General features: G+C 52.4%; 6 protein-coding genes across 6 annotated transcripts; 1 reads left to right on the top strand and 5 right to left on the bottom strand.

The window, feature by feature from the left end:
• Positions 1-214: 214 nt before the first annotated feature.
• Positions 215-4,285, bottom strand: P168DRAFT_322158 (CHAT domain-containing protein; the record flags this gene model as incomplete). Its single annotated transcript, XM_024840535.1, has 1 exon — positions 215-4,285. One exon carries the CDS (start codon positions 4,283-4,285, stop codon positions 215-217), a length of 4,071 nt encoding a protein of 1,356 aa, XP_024689140.1.
• Positions 4,286-4,721: 436 nt separating this feature from the next.
• On the top strand, positions 4,722-5,678 carry P168DRAFT_243734 (uncharacterized protein; the record flags this gene model as incomplete). Its single annotated transcript, XM_024833883.1, has 1 exon — positions 4,722-5,678. The coding sequence occupies one exon, from the start codon at positions 4,722-4,724 to the stop codon at positions 5,676-5,678; it is 957 nt and encodes a 318-aa protein (XP_024689141.1).
• Positions 5,679-5,940: 262 nt separating this feature from the next.
• P168DRAFT_322160 (flavin-containing monooxygenase) lies at positions 5,941-7,407 on the bottom strand (the record flags this gene model as incomplete). The annotated part of the gene is made up of 1 exon (XM_024840536.1): positions 5,941-7,407. The coding sequence occupies one exon, from the start codon at positions 7,405-7,407 to the stop codon at positions 5,941-5,943; it is 1,467 nt and encodes a 488-aa protein (XP_024689142.1).
• Positions 7,408-8,217: 810 nt separating this feature from the next.
• Positions 8,218-8,839, bottom strand: P168DRAFT_69625 (uncharacterized protein). The gene is made up of 2 exons (XM_024842107.1): positions 8,362-8,839; positions 8,218-8,295 (listed from the first exon to the last, which is right to left on the bottom strand). Exon 1 carries the CDS (start codon positions 8,689-8,691, stop codon positions 8,362-8,364), a length of 330 nt encoding a protein of 109 aa, XP_024689143.1. The 5' UTR covers positions 8,692-8,839; the 3' UTR covers positions 8,218-8,295.
• Positions 8,840-8,988: 149 nt separating this feature from the next.
• P168DRAFT_243554 (MFS general substrate transporter) lies at positions 8,989-10,376 on the bottom strand (the record flags this gene model as incomplete). Its single annotated transcript, XM_024833866.1, has 2 exons — positions 8,989-10,154; positions 10,205-10,376. 2 exons carry the CDS (start codon positions 10,374-10,376, stop codon positions 8,989-8,991), a joined length of 1,338 nt encoding a protein of 445 aa, XP_024689144.1.
• A 1,299-nt stretch (positions 10,377-11,675) lies between these two features.
• Positions 11,676-12,501, bottom strand: P168DRAFT_243994 (lignocellulolytic auxiliary activity family 9 protein; the record flags this gene model as incomplete). The annotated part of the gene is made up of 2 exons (XM_024833900.1): positions 11,676-12,187; positions 12,240-12,501. The coding sequence occupies 2 exons, from the start codon at positions 12,499-12,501 to the stop codon at positions 11,676-11,678; spliced, it is 774 nt and encodes a 257-aa protein (XP_024689145.1).
• Between the last annotated feature and the right edge of the window lie 2,383 nt (positions 12,502-14,884).

The raw sequence follows: 14,884 nt of genomic DNA on the forward strand, positions 1-14,884 counted from the left end.
TGTATATTTCTTTTTAGCTGTGTCAAAGAAAAACTTGTATAGTTAAGTGGCCACGTCATGGTATAAAAATCTTAACAGAGTCACCTAATGTATATGATTTCATAGCGAGCCCCCCGAGAGCCCGCGTATGATGTTAAACAACATCGTCGTCATGACCTTGATACCCAAAAACAAATGTTTTAGTAGAAGAACAATAAAAATAGGGCAAAGACAATTATGGCCCCGAGTGCACAAATGGCCCCCAAAGCATAGGATGCACGCCCCTCCGCCTCATAACCCCCACAGCCTCATGAAACGCAAACGGCGCCCTCCCAAAGTCAACCACGTCCCTTCCACTCTCCACCAACAGCCCATAAAACAGACCCGCCAATTCCGCCGAGACACTATCCTGCACCTTCCACAGCGTAGATAACACATGCGGCACACCGGCTATGTGGAACCCTCCTGCGATGTGGATGCCCTCGTCAAGGAGCAGCATGTCTTTGTTTGCACCGGATTCGCAAGCGGACAAGTAGACGAGGTTGCAGGTCTTCAGGACGAGGTTGAGGATGGTGCGTGTGCAGAAGGGAGGCGGACGGGTCTGGCTGTCTTCTAGGAGGATGGCGCTTTGCGAGGGGTCTTTGCTGTCTGCGACGGCGTGGCATGCGAAGTGGGCGATTGTGGAGGCGGGGAGGGCAGCCTTGATAGATTTAGAAGTTGGTTGGTTGAGGACGTTTACTGCGAAGACTGGAGATAGGGTGTCTTTGATAGTGGCTATCTCAGCCTCGACGGCGAGATCGCCTTCTGGGCCGAGGCCCGGCGTGGTCGCCATCGCTGCTAGGAGGGCCACAGGGGCGGCGCTCGGCTGCGAGTCCATGCGCTCTGCATTTGAGCGGGTGAATTCCAGTGACTTCAACGAGTTCGTATACGACGAAGCAGCGATATCATGAACGCAGCGCGGGACGCTGGATTCGGACAGTGATGGCGAAGACTCGAAAAAGTCCCCCGCGGCGTGGATGGGAAGCACGCTGATCCATCCGGTGGAGACCCATATGATACGGGGCTTTCCGAAGGGTCCGCACTCGTACCTGTTCCAGTTAATGGAGGTGAGGACCGGCTGGGCAGCTGCTTCCCATAGCCATTTCATGACTAGGTTGTATGTGTTGAGGGCCCATGCTTGGGACTCGGGGATACCGAGGCCTTCTCGTGCTTGTAGGAATCGCTGGCCCCAGTGCTTTACTTTGCTTAGGGTGAAGGATGGTAACGGGAGAGTGTACACCTCGTCTTTGGTGATTATCAGAGCGTCGCTGCGGTAGTCGCTGCAGTTGATGAAGACGATTGGTGCGTCGGCGGCATAGGCTTGCAGATCAGTGGTGGTGTCTGGGATGCGCAAGAATGACTGAAACCCTGGTAGTGCTCTGATCTCGCCGAGGACCTGGCGGTAGGCGTCCGAATCGTGCTGGCGCTGCATGCGATTTGCATCGTCCGCCGTGACAGACGCTAGATCAAGATCGCCCGATAAACTGCCAGCTCGAGATTGCTGGGTGACTCGTTGCTGCAGGGTGCGGAATCTGTCAGCGAGCGCGGGGTCAACGGCCTCAATCTCGTTCAGTTGTGTCTCCCGGCCTTGAACGCGGTCCCAGATGAAGGCACGCCCGGCTTCAAGGCGTGGGATGACGGTGCTTGCGGGATCACCTGCGTCGATGGATAGGGCTGCAACCATACTCGGGACAGATTCGTATTGTCGTACGAATTTGAGCTGCTCTAATCGAGTCGCGTGCATTAATATAGCCTCGGGAAGTAGATACAAGCTGATGAGAATGTCATCTCGGGCCTTCGCTCGATCTTGAAGCACACGACTGGACAGCTCGGCAGCCCGACACGCCGCAGTGATTCGGATGGCTGGCGAGATGATCTTCAAGTTGGCAACGTAGTCGTATTTGTCAAGCGCGTGACGCGCATGCTCTTTGAAGTCAGACCCCAGCTTTAACTCATACATGGCATACAGTAGATCTGCGTGTTTCATCACAGGAACCCAGTACACCGGGTCTTCCTTGCCCAGCAGCCTTTGAGACTCCTCATACGCCTTTGCGCAGGTCTCAAAATTGGCTAGCTCTCCGGTGGACATAGCAAGCAGCTGAAGACAGGCAGCCTTGTGGTTCAGCGCCATCCCTCGCAGTGGAGCCGCTGCGGCACCCCCGACGGCGACAGCTCTGGTGTAGTAGTCAATGGCGTTTTCCAGGTCGATTGCTTGCTCAGTTACGCCATACGACAGTTGGTATGTATTGCCCATAACGGTGGCGAGCATGGTTTTTACTCCGTCGCTGAGCGGGACAGAGCCGTCGAGTACCTCAGTGAGTAGATTCTGTGTTTCTCTGAGATCATCCATATTCCGCTTGCTTTGAAAACGCAGCTGTAGCGCGGCACTGAGGTTTCCCACGCGCAGAGCATGTCGCGGATGGTGCCTGTCCATACCCAAGAGACTTCTGCGACAGTACTTGACGGCTGATTCGACATCAGCCTCCGCCCGCCAGTGGATAAACCGCTGAACCATGACATATCCAAGGGCGGTATTAACCATGAGAATATCGGGGTGTCGATCGGTTCCGTGGAGCCGCTGCAGCACCGACAACGCTTCTTTATACGCGTCGATGCCCTTCTCTAGATGCTCGGGGCGCGCCTCGTGCCCGAAAAGTTGTACGTACGCATTTCCCAAATCGTTGAGAACAAGGGCTTTTGATGGTGAGTCATTGCGTATGAGCTGCTCTGCCTGGGAAAATCCCACGATGGCTTGTGTGAGTAGTTCAGTCTTTCGAGAGCCGTCGTACTCTGCGCGCGTCGCTTTGCCCATGATCCATACGCATTGGCCCTGGCCCTCGAGACTATCGACTGGACACATAGAGAATGCTCGTGAGGCAGCAGATACACAGTCGCGCATGTCCTCTGGCTTTTGGAGACGCTCGTAGCGCGTGGATAAAAGCTGAGCCAGTAAGCGGTGGCAATCCCACATGTCGTCATGATCCGGAGCCTGTGTGGCTTTTCTCCCATACTCAACCGCTCTGTCAATGAGCGACAGCTCACCACTGGCTTCGTACAGACTGCAGTAAATGGCTGCGAAGCAGCGGAAAACTAGACCAGCCTCGGAATGCCCCGGCGGTAACACGTTGATCGCATCGCTAGCTAGCTTCAGGGCTTGATCGAGGAGATCTTCAGTCGCGCCCCGATCAACGCATTTTTCTGATTTGCAGCGATAGAACTCTGCAAGGTTTACCCTTGGCTTGATGGAGGTGGGGTCACTGGTAATAGCTTCTCTCCACAACTCACAGGCCTTTTCTCCCTGCTCGGGGTCTCCTGACACCTCGAACCGCAGGTTATAGGCATTAGCAAGCTCGGCTGTAAAACGCTGCCAGCTTTGATTTCCCGGTGTCTCCTGAGCGAGAGCCTTCTCATATAGAGAGATTCCTTTGTCTCCATCTGTAGCCTTCTTTGCTATGCGGAAACGCCCAATGTACGCTTTTGCAGCGTTGCGGTAAATCATCCCATACGGTGCAAATTGCTGCGAAGAAAGATCCGGATGCGCGTCACAGAATTCGACTGCTTCATCGTGGGATTCAATAGACTCGGTGAGTGACATGACCCTCTCTGAGTCGCTGCCAGACATAGTAAGGTAAAGGAATTCCCCCTTGTTAGAGAGGTGCCGAGCGCGCGATGGTTGTTCTCCGGCAAGGCCGATAGCACAATCAAAGAAGAGACTTGCATCCTCCTTGTCGCTGTCTAGCTTGGTAAATTCCCAGTGCTTCCAAGAAACAAAAGCGACGTCGCAGGCCCATTCGCACAACACGGCGTCATCCTCGTCGGCAAATTCCATCGCCAGTTTATAGTGGCGAACTGACTCGTCCAGGTCCGTCTGTACCTTTCCCTTCTCCCATTTTGTTTGGTACAGAAGCCCCAAGTGGTGGTTCGATTTCCCTCGGCCTGGGTGTACAGCTGGCACGTACCACAGAGCCATGGCTTCCATTGCGAAAGCTATTGTGAGAAGGTCCTCATCACCTGTCTGTCGGTACTGGTCCAAGGCTCGGTCAGATTGGTGATGGCATAGCGCAGGGTTATTGGGATGGTCTCCTGAGTCTTGGATGGCGCAAATCAGAATCTTTGCGATATAGGGCAAAGAATCCAGATAGTTGGGATCAGCGAAGAACGTCCCAGGATGAAGATCAGTCGTCATAGGCTGATCCCGAGCAAAGGCATCTTTTGCGGTGTCGATATGACATTGTGGGACTTCTGTCTGGCCAGACTGGCAGGCCATGTTGCGTTACTTCTCGGACCGAATTAGGGCTGCACAGAAGTCTCTAAATCCGCAATCAACTAATCACCGACTTGATATATTGTTGGCAAGCATTTTTATAAAAAGAAAAAGACGCGACTCGGCTGAAAAATGCCAATTGTATTCACCAGATCGTCCGATATCCAGAGCGGGGCAGCCCCCAATTCGTATTCACGATGAGGGGGCAATCCTTGACGAGGTTTCCTCCAATCGATCTCTCGGATCTCACCGATTGAATTTACTAGCCCCACTGTGCTTCATTTTGTTTATCTTTGGCTAAACAACCCCGCATACGCATCACATTGGCCAGCTGGCCGCAGTCGTCATTGTCGGCGCTTGAAACAGAGGTTCGCGAAACTGGGGCAAAATCTTCCAGTCGATTCAGACGTGAATTCCAGTTTTTAGAGCTCTACCCACAATGTCCACCATAGGCGCCCTCTACCAGCAATCCATGCTGAAACACCCCTACGGCTATGCATTATACGAGCCCGAGTCGACCAAGACGCTCAAGCCCGGATCCTGCGGCTATCTGACCGAGCTAGGCCAATTGACGCCCCTGATCGGAGAGGACCAAGCGCTCATCAACCTGGGCGACGCGTCGTCCCTCAGCCGAAACGGACTCACACCATTTGAGCAATTCTACCGCGGACCAACAGACAAGCGAGCATGGGGCCCAAAGATCTGCGGACAGGTCAAGCAGCGCAAGGTCGAGCTCGACATCGGCGCGGGACTCATCCCAGCTGGAATCCCGGCCGACGTGGGCGCGCTATACCGGTACAGCAATGAGGGCGGGTTCGGGGCGATCCTGATGACGCAGAGCCCGGTGACGAAGGAGTTCGTATACGGTGCGACGGCGTTCCGCGTGTGGTGCAAGGAGAACTCGCGGACGATTTTGCGGCGGTGGCCGGATGTAAGGGAGCGAGGGCTGGTGATTGTTACGTCGACGTACGCGACAGATTTTGCGATGTTGAATGCGTGGACGGACACAGCGAAGGAGTTTTCTGTTGGGTTTCGTGCGGGCGTGGTGGGAATTGGTGAACTGGGACCGTCGTGTACTTGGTATACGGCGAAGGGGGAGAGCGGCTGGGTGTCTGTTGCGGCGGGGGAGGTGGACGAGAAGAAGGTTGTTTTCTTCGGGGGGTTGTGTTTTAGGTATAGGAGAATGGGGGCAATTCTGCCTTCGTCGCATGCGTTTAGTGCGTTTCCTGTCGAGAAGGCGAAGTTTCGGGCTGGTGATCCTTATGCAAAGGAGTTCCAGACTGTTGATGAGGGGGAGGATGGGTTATATGAGGTGATGGTGACTGCAGAGGAGCATGGCGAGATGATTGATTTACCTGGGAATGAAGAGGGGAATGATGAGTATGATGACTTTTGATGGTTTCTCGTCTTATAGCATCTCAAGACCTCTACGCCAAAACGTTGACCAACGTTTGGTATAGGGCTTAATCTGACTGATGTACCCAACATGGCATCAATCAAGTATGAGGCAACAGAGAAAGCATTTGGATGGAGGAGGGGCATCAAATTCTGGCGATTGGGAACCGCTGGTTCGTCAATATCAAGAATATATAGATGGAATAGAGCCAACACGCACAGAAGGCACAATGACACTGCAGATGTTTGATACATGCGAAGACTCAAACAGCCTCGGTAAACTCCATGTATTCTCCAAACGACCCATACCGCGCATCGAAGTAATCCAGTATATAGTTCGACCGAGGCCGCCACGGAGAGACACCCCCCGCCTTGGGTAAACTGTCATCAGCAGCGACGACGTACGTAGACTTCAGATCCCAAAGCCTACAAGGCAGGCCCGACGAGCCACGCATACGAGGGGTGCACGCCAGTGAGTTCCCTCCCCCATTTTCCATACGCTTGATCAACCTACAAATAAGCAACGCGCTGATATCGGCGCCAAGCGTCCACGAGGCATTGGTCAAATAGCCTAGAACGAAAAACGCGTTGGGGATGTCCTGGAGCATGACACCTTTCCACATGAACTTTTGGGACAAGTCGCAGGGATCCCCGTCGACTGTGAACTGGGTGCCGCCCCCGATCTGAAGGCTCAGCCCGGTAGCAGTAACGATGATGTCCGCATTGACGACTCTCCCGCTGTCGAGGACGATATCGCGATCAGTGATTGCTTGAATGTGTGCTGTCTCGATGGTGGCCCTGCCGCCGCGCAGGCTTTGGAAGAAATCACCGTTGGGACAGGCCAGCAAGCGCTGATCCCACACATTGTATTGGGGAGTGAAGTGAGGATCGATGGGTATATGATCCGGTAGCTGTTGACCGACTAACTTGAGGATGAAGGCTTTCGCGAGACGGGGGAACCGAGGACATATATAACAGCCCGCGAGAGTGACGGCCAGCCACCCGTAGCACTTTAGTTTGCGTGAGAGGGCGGTGGGAAGCAGTCGCGTTAGCCATGTGCTATTGCCCGAGCTAGAAGACACAGACACGATGTAGCTTGGACTACGTTGGATGACTGTCACGGCGGATGCGGTCTCTGCAAGTTTGGGGACAAGCGATATTGCAGTTGCGCCGCTGCCTATGACAGCCACATTCTTTCCGCTATACTCCAGGTCTGGTGGCCAGAACTGGGGATGCACGACCGTCCCGCGGTAGGTGCTCAACCCTGGAATTTCTACCGATAGAGGACGCTGATGGTCGAAGTATCCTGTGGCAAATATCACAAACCGGGAACGGAAACGGCGCCCCTCTACATGCTCAGCCACCGTCTCCAACGTCCACATGTTGTCTTGGGAGGACCAGGCCGACTTCATCACGCGGTGGTTGAAAATGATGTGAGAGTCGATGGAGGACACCCGCGCTGCGTCGTTGATGTATTCGAAGAGAGCATGACCATTGGGCATGGTTTCCTCACGAGGGTAGGGATACCACGGGAACCCGTACGTGTGGATATCCGAGTCGGCCCGAACTCCAGGGTAGCGAAAGAGATCCCATGTGCCCCCGGGCACGGGCCTGGCTTCGAGAATGACATAGGAGTGATGTGGGAGCGTGGTCTGTACGCGGTATGCGGCATTGATGCCTGCGATACCGGCACCAATTATAACGATGTCATAGTGGTCTGCGGATCCCATGCTGTATGTAGACTCGTCGTTGAGGTTAGATAGTATATTGTACTGTGTACCTAGACTGAGAGATTGTCTGGGTGGTGAAATTGGCTATCCGGCAAGTCGGAAATTGGACACGATCAGCCCAGACCAGTCAGGGTGTGTCTGTCCCCTTGCATAAATTGTGTTGTCAACATCCATGCTTCTCTCACCTGCAGGACTCGCTTAATGCGCTTGCGGAGCCGGTGATTGCAATCCGATCACGCACAGGTTTCAACCTCACTGCATATGAGGGATCAGCTCGCCAGGTCCCATATGATACTCACTGCATATTCCCCACAAACTGCAATCTTTCGAACCATTATGGTCGTCTACAATATGATTTGGCTAGCGTTCAATGATTCTTAGATCGCTGGCTATTAGTTAATCGTGCTAGCTCGACCGATGCTATCAGCCCAGACGATCAGGTATACCCATCAGTCTGTTGGATGCTCTCCTCGCTGCCAGTGTGCCTCCCTTCGCGACACGTGGCTTCTTGACTCAATTACTATTTTTTCTGCTTGCTCATCACATATCACGTCCGGGAGTTTCATGATATGGACGGCGATCGGAGCGTCGGCCGCCAGACGCTACGCCTTATCCTCGGTCCTCTCGCTGGCGCTGTTTGCTGCGGGTCGTGTCGGGCGCCGTAATGGTTTTACCATCGTGGTAAATACTTGCTTTTCTGAACGCGCGCGCTCATTTTTACTATTGTGCTGGTTTAGGCTGGGCCATCGGCTCTCGATGGCGGTCCTCGCTGTGCGGATGATGACACAATGGGTTGGATTCATCTATCACCATCAGTTGTCTTGAGTTCCCTAGCCTGTCCTCGTCCGAAATATACCAGGCTATAGATTGATTGCACATCAGAGATGTCTGAAAAATATGAATTAGAACATAAGCACTTATCCATAAGAACAGAGATACACACAGTCCACACACCTAGTCATGTTTCTCCCCCGACACAACCAAAGCCTGACCAAACCCCATCAGAGACCTGACACCCCGCTTCACCAATCCAGGCGAAACATCATACAGCCACACATAATTGGCATACCGAGGCAAGCGGAGCACTCCACCCCCCGAACCCGACTCTACAGCAGCAAGAATTGCTCTTGCAACGTAATCCGCGCGCAACACGGGCGCCAGCGCATTTGGAAGCTTAACCCAGTCAGACAGCGGGGTATCCATTTGCCCGATCTCGACAAGGAAGAGCCCAACGTGTTTGTCATACCCGGCATAGCGAGCCTCAACAACGAGACAGTGGTGCATTAGGGTCTTTAGGTTTGGCTGCGTAGTCAGACAGACCGCCGGGGTAGAGGCTGGCTAGGACAGAGCTGACGTTGACAATGGCTGTGGTGGGTTTCCTGTGGATGAAGCTGGGAAGGAGGGCGTGGATGGTGTGTACGGGACCGAGGAGGTTCGCGTTGATAGTCCTTGCGAAGGCCGAGGGCGGTAGGCCTAAACGCAAATCACCGAGTCGCCTACTGCACAAACAGCTGGAATTTCCAAAGGAATAAAGACACAAACACATGATATTGATATCGAAAGTTGACGGGCTTGTATCCATTAACCATGATGCTGGCCACGCATGGTAACCAACCCCAAATGCCACACCACCATAATCAAAGCAGCCACAGCAGACGAAACCCCCGTCAACACAACCACCCCATCATACCTCCCAGCCCCAAAGCGGCCCTTGACAGCCGGACCAGAAATCAGCGCCGAACTGACAGGACTCACCAGAATATTACCCACTCCCTGAAGAAAGACGAAGATGGTATACGTGGCGAAAACAGTCGACGGGTCATTACTGATGGCGCGGCCCATAGCCACACGCATCGTGGTGAAGCCGAAAGCGAAGAACCCGTAGACAAGACTGAAGAGCACGAGGAAGACCATGGACGTGGCCATTCCCCAGAATATGAGAGCCGCCGCAGCAGCAGCGAGGCAGCAGATGGTGGCGAGACCGCTGACGGATAGGTTGAGGTCGGAGAGGTACCCGAATGCAAACTGGCCGACAACTTGCGCGATGGACATTAGGGCAATGAGAAGGGCTCCGTTGCGAGAGGAAAGGTTGAGCGAGGCGGCGAAGGTAGGAAGGAAGACAGAGGGGAAGAAGAAGCCGATCCCTTGGACCAGTGTCGCAGACGCGTAGACCCAAAAGAGGGGGCGTCTCAGGAAGCCCCATTGTGAGCGAGCGATGATCGCGCTGTCGGAGGGTGGGAGACGGCCTCTGAATAATGGTATCAAGGGTGCGGTGAGAATCGCCATGCCGACAGCGCTTGCGCGGAGTGTAGTTTTGTGTCCGTATTTGTCGAGAAGAGTCTGGATCAGGAAGGGCATTACAGCGCCTGTCATGCCTGACGAGGCGGAAATGAGACCGAACGCCATGCCCTTTCGCGCGACCCACCATTCATTGACCATGCTGATGATGGGGTAGGACAAGGTGACGAATCCCAGACCGTAGAGTAGGCCCTGGGTGGCAATGAGCCCGTTGACGGTGGAGACGAACGACGCTCCGAGGAGGCCAAACACACAGAGCGGCCATCCCATCCAGATCTGGTGTCGTTGGTACTTGGGAAACCTCTTGGTCACCATGGCGGACAACGGGGCACCTAGGTAGTACAGCGCTTGTGCCAAGGTTCCGATGAGGGCGATATTCGATGTGTCATTTTTGAAATCTGGTTGTCTTTCGTAGAAGCTCTGGAATACGCCGAAGGACATGGGGAAGCCTGGAATAGTTCAGCGTTCTGTGTTGCTAACTTTATGAGATGAGGTTTACCCCAGAATAAAGCCTCGAAAACAACCCCTGCCATAAGCACAGTCCAGGCAGGGCGTCCACCGTCGGTCGGGTCTAATTCTTGTGTCGACGTCGACGTCGGAAGGGCTTCATTGTCATGGCGGTGCGGGGAAGACTGAAGCTCAATCGCAGAGACCGGCTCTTCGGTGCTCATACTGTAGACTCAACTGGGGAAGCGTGCCTGCCAAACAATCTGGATCGGATTCAGAACAGTAGATGAATTATCGGCGTTGAAAAAGTGAGTATGCCGCACAAAAGACCCCGCTGATGTCAAGTGCATCTATCGGTCTGCTGCCATCACAAGATATATAGCATCGGCAAGAAGAACTCGGGCCACACGGCAAAGAACACCAGCGAGACCACGGCCAACGAGTTGCCCGCCTCGGCCCCACCCACGCCCTTCGTATGACAAAGAAGAATTTTAAAGTGGGTAGATGCATCAGTAAAGCATGCTATCAGCCCAAAAAGGCCCTAGAATATTCCAGTTCAAAAACACGTCTCCATGATTTTCGTCTCTCCACCAAAACATGGTGGATCTAGGGAAAATTCTGCCGACGTTTTTGGCGGCGTGGTTGCAGGCCTGCCCGAGAGCGACAGTGATTCCTCTGGTTATTCTTGGCGAAGAGGGAGAAGAGAATAGATCTTGCTGTCAGGATAACAGCCTAGAAGTCAAGTGACTAGCGGCCAATGGTAGCTGCGACGGAGTGTGGCTTACCTGGATGAACGCAAGACGACGCCGCGCTGTGTCATTGGAGGTCTTTGAACTTTGACGGATACTCTCTCGGAGAGACTGGTCCCTCGCTTCTAGCTGTACAAGTATCCGGCGAACGCGGTCTAAATACGAGTTCTGCAATCGTTGGTGGGAGCACAAAGCCGGGAGAATATCCCCCGTGAGTCGGGTATGTTAGATTCTCGCGATAAAGTACATCACTCACAGCTGGGGTGATCAGTGCCCGGTGTCCAAAGATGAGCAGCAGGCTCTGTGAGAAGGATGCTTACGCTACCGATTTTCACGGTCTAGCCTGGGAGTCAAGTCTTCTAGATCTTCTGGTCTGATGGATCACCAAATCTTATCATACAAGTAAGAGTCGGCAACCAGATTTGCAAAAAACGCGATAACCACGAGTGGCACCGCAATGGGTTTTGGGTGAGCATTCTAAGGTTATTGGCGGTTATGTTGCTAGTTATATAGTATTGGAGGTTCTTGCTAATTGTATGCTGGTACTGTTTGTTTGAAGCAATGTAGCCTATTATGAGGGTCCTGAGAATAGCTTCGCATCCTACCATCTTCTATCATAATGTACAGTATGGCTTACAATATCTTACCTGACACCCGCTCTATATATTGAGACATACAAGAACAGCTATAGCATTCACAAATAGATAATACACCCTAGAATAAGATAATACAATCACCAACCACTCCATAATACACCACAGTTGTCCCCCCACACTAAGCACTGCACGCGCAAGTATACGCAGGCGGGATGGGGCTACCCTTCTTCTCCCCACCAGCCGCAGCACCACCCTTCCACACCTCCGGCCCAGGCAGGGTATAAGAAGTAGGGTGCACATAGATATTATAAGCAATATTCTCATCCTCGGGCTTATACACACCGGGGATCTTCACCGTCGGCGAGGGCTTCCCAGCACCATTGCCACCGACTTCGATCTGGGCGCAGGTGAAGTAGAACTCGGCGTTGCCGGAGAAGCCGCGGTGGAGCGGGATGTGCTCGACGCGGACGAGGTACTGGCCGGCGGGGGTGTCGGCGGGGATCTTGAACGACGCTTGGTTCTTGTCCCAGGTGCACCAGTCGGTGTCTTCGAGGCCCTTCTGCGAGATGTCGTTGCAGAGGCCTTCTTGGTGCACCTTGAACCAGTCGCCGGAGCCGTCGTACTGCTTGACGTCGCCGGGGGCTTTGGACATGTAGATCTGGAGGGGGCCGGGGTGTTTCATGGTGGCGCCTAAATTGTCAGTTTTGTCTTTACTAAGTAAAGAGGTCTGTTATGAACATACCGAAAGCCAGCTCAAAGCCAAGCTCAGCACCAGGCTGAACCTTGTAGACGCCAGTGCTGCCTGCAGCAGCCATGGAGTCCTTGTTGCAACGGAAGTCATCGCCGAGGATCTCGCCCGCAAGGGTAGGCTCGTATCCATTGCTATTGCGACGGATGTACTCAAAGTCGTTGGTCTTCTTGCCGTCGACGATAAGCTTCGAGAAGACGTAGTGGCCAGAGACGAGAGGGAGACCGGTGGCGGTCAGCAGGGCAGACACGCCCATGGTCGTAGAGAACTTCATGTTGTCGGTTGTGAGGTGTGGATAGGATGCGACGCGCGGAGTTGGATAGGTAGAGCTGCTATACTACAACTTGGGAAACGAAGACCTTATATACTGTATGTCGGACGGCTTTGCGACCGTTGTGTTTTCGGTCTGCCTGGCCTAGAACCAACCCGAGACATGATGAAACTCGAGATGAGGAGAAGAGTGTCATGCCCCTACCTCCTAGCTATCAAAACCGTTAAGACCCGCAAGTTGAATGGAGCATATCAGTTCCTGTCCAGACCGAACAGACGGTACTCGTTATCGACCGAGGTCCACTACCGACGTATTCGGTAGAGCTAGACAGACAGACGAATATAAGTGAAACAGCTTTCATATAGTGCGACTGCGAACGAGCTAGGTAACTACCTTAACCAGGCCATGGCAAGGCAGTTACGGCATCGTCAACTGCCGGGCAAGCTGAAAAGAAACAGCCCTATAGTGCAGTGGCTACTAGGGTTCAAAATTAAACTTGGTTCCGGTGAAGCACAGTCCCACTTCCTCCTGATGCCAAGCCGTCATCCTCGTTTCAACCACAGCCCCGTGTTTCAAGCCGAAACTGCAGGCGATCCTATTCTTATAGCTGTTTGGTTAAAGTCGTAGATCCTGCGGGTATTTGTCGGGTATTAGGATAAATGGGTGGATTTTGAAGAGGCGCTTGGATACTAGTCACGGCTGGTTTCCGAATTATATTAGAATGACTGACACCGAAAACTTACTCCAATGTTAGCTGTGAAGGCTCAAGATCATATGTAATTTAGACCACTCGACGCCACTGATCCCGGAAGTGATTTATCCTCCTATCCAGTCACTCTTTCAATTCACTTATCTATATAATAGCCCCTGAATATGGGTTGCAGCCGCTGGACCACTGAACAAACTAGATTGTCAACAATAGGCGCTGAGGCTTTCTCAAGGATTATAACATGGTCATTCAAATTAGAAGTGTTGTCCAAAATGTTATCAAAGTGGTGTTTTTCCAAGTTCAATCATGGTTTTGAATTTTTTTATCAGATGACAGTCGCGATTGACCAACCTTTCACCGAGTCTATCCATTTCAACCCTGCGACTTGGAAATGGAGTGTATATTCGCCCATTGGGTTCATCCGAGAGAGCATATTTATAACAATATTACTGTAATAAAGGAGAAGGTTCCTTATTGGATCGCTTAAGTGTGGCGGTACCATATCTCCACTCACTGTCATGGAAGGAGAATGTAGATCTGCAGCTCACATATTCTTTCTTTGTAGATAACTGACAAAGCACTTTGTAGATGTGCTTAAAGCCACTACACACCCCAAGGATGTTGTATTTGAGGTATCTCATCGAACGCTATACTATACTGTGATAATAATATGCCCTGATTATCAAGTGAGTGGCCTAGAAGTGTATATGTTTATCCTTCTGTAAAACTATCACACAAGGCATCCGAGGACAATAACAAGAAGATAATTCACGCAGTCTATAACGCCCATAAGACAGAGCCCGGTCTTTCTCAGCCCCTAGCTCCACTTGCTAGGACCTGTCGAGATCATTCTCCTACCCACTAATTTTACCCCTAATCTATACCGGTATCTACCGAGCAAAATCTCTAGTCCTTATCCCTCCCAGATCAAGTCAAGCACCCCTAAGCCCCAACAGCCATATTCTTCGGAATACCATGTCATGCCCTCTCAATGTCCTCCCCAGCAATGCTCTGCCCAAATGCCCCTGCAACAACCTCATCACTCAACGAAATGTTTTCCCTGCAACCATCCACAGCAAACCCATCCAACGTAAACGCCGCCACAAATTCAGCAGCGACACAACTGAGGTTCCCCTGCGTGTGGAACGAGCCCGCGGCGTAGACGGTCATCATGCGGGGCGTAAGGTCTGAGGTAATTGTTTAGTTTGTAGCCTTTTCTTGATCGATGCCAACAGAAGCTTTGCTTTCTTCTGGTGTAGGTGGATGGACGACTTCAGAGCGAGCGCCGTTCTCTATCAACAACTGGATAATCTCCTTGTTGTCAGTTTTGTAGGCAATCTCCAACGGATTGAATGGGCATTGTCCTTTCGCGTTGACATCCGCGCCTTGCTCCAAGAGTAGCTGGATAATGTCCTTGCTTGCTGTAAGAGAGGCAGCCTGCAAGGCACTGAAGTGAAAATCTTCTTTTGAATTGACGTCTGCGCCTTTCTCCAGAAGTAGCTGTACAGTCTCCTTGTGACCTGTGTAGGTGGCAGCCGTGAGAGCAGTGACACTCTCATGTGCTGCATTAATATCTGCGCCTTTCTCCAGAAGTAGATATATAATCTCCCTATGACCTTTTCCAGAGGCAGCTATGAGAGCAGTGCCAATCATCTCATT

The sequence above is a fragment of the Aspergillus campestris genome (genome assembly GCF_002847485.1).
Source record: "Aspergillus campestris IBT 28561 chromosome Unknown P168scaffold_14, whole genome shotgun sequence".
NCBI lineage: Eukaryota > Fungi > Ascomycota > Eurotiomycetes > Eurotiales > Aspergillaceae > Aspergillus > Aspergillus campestris.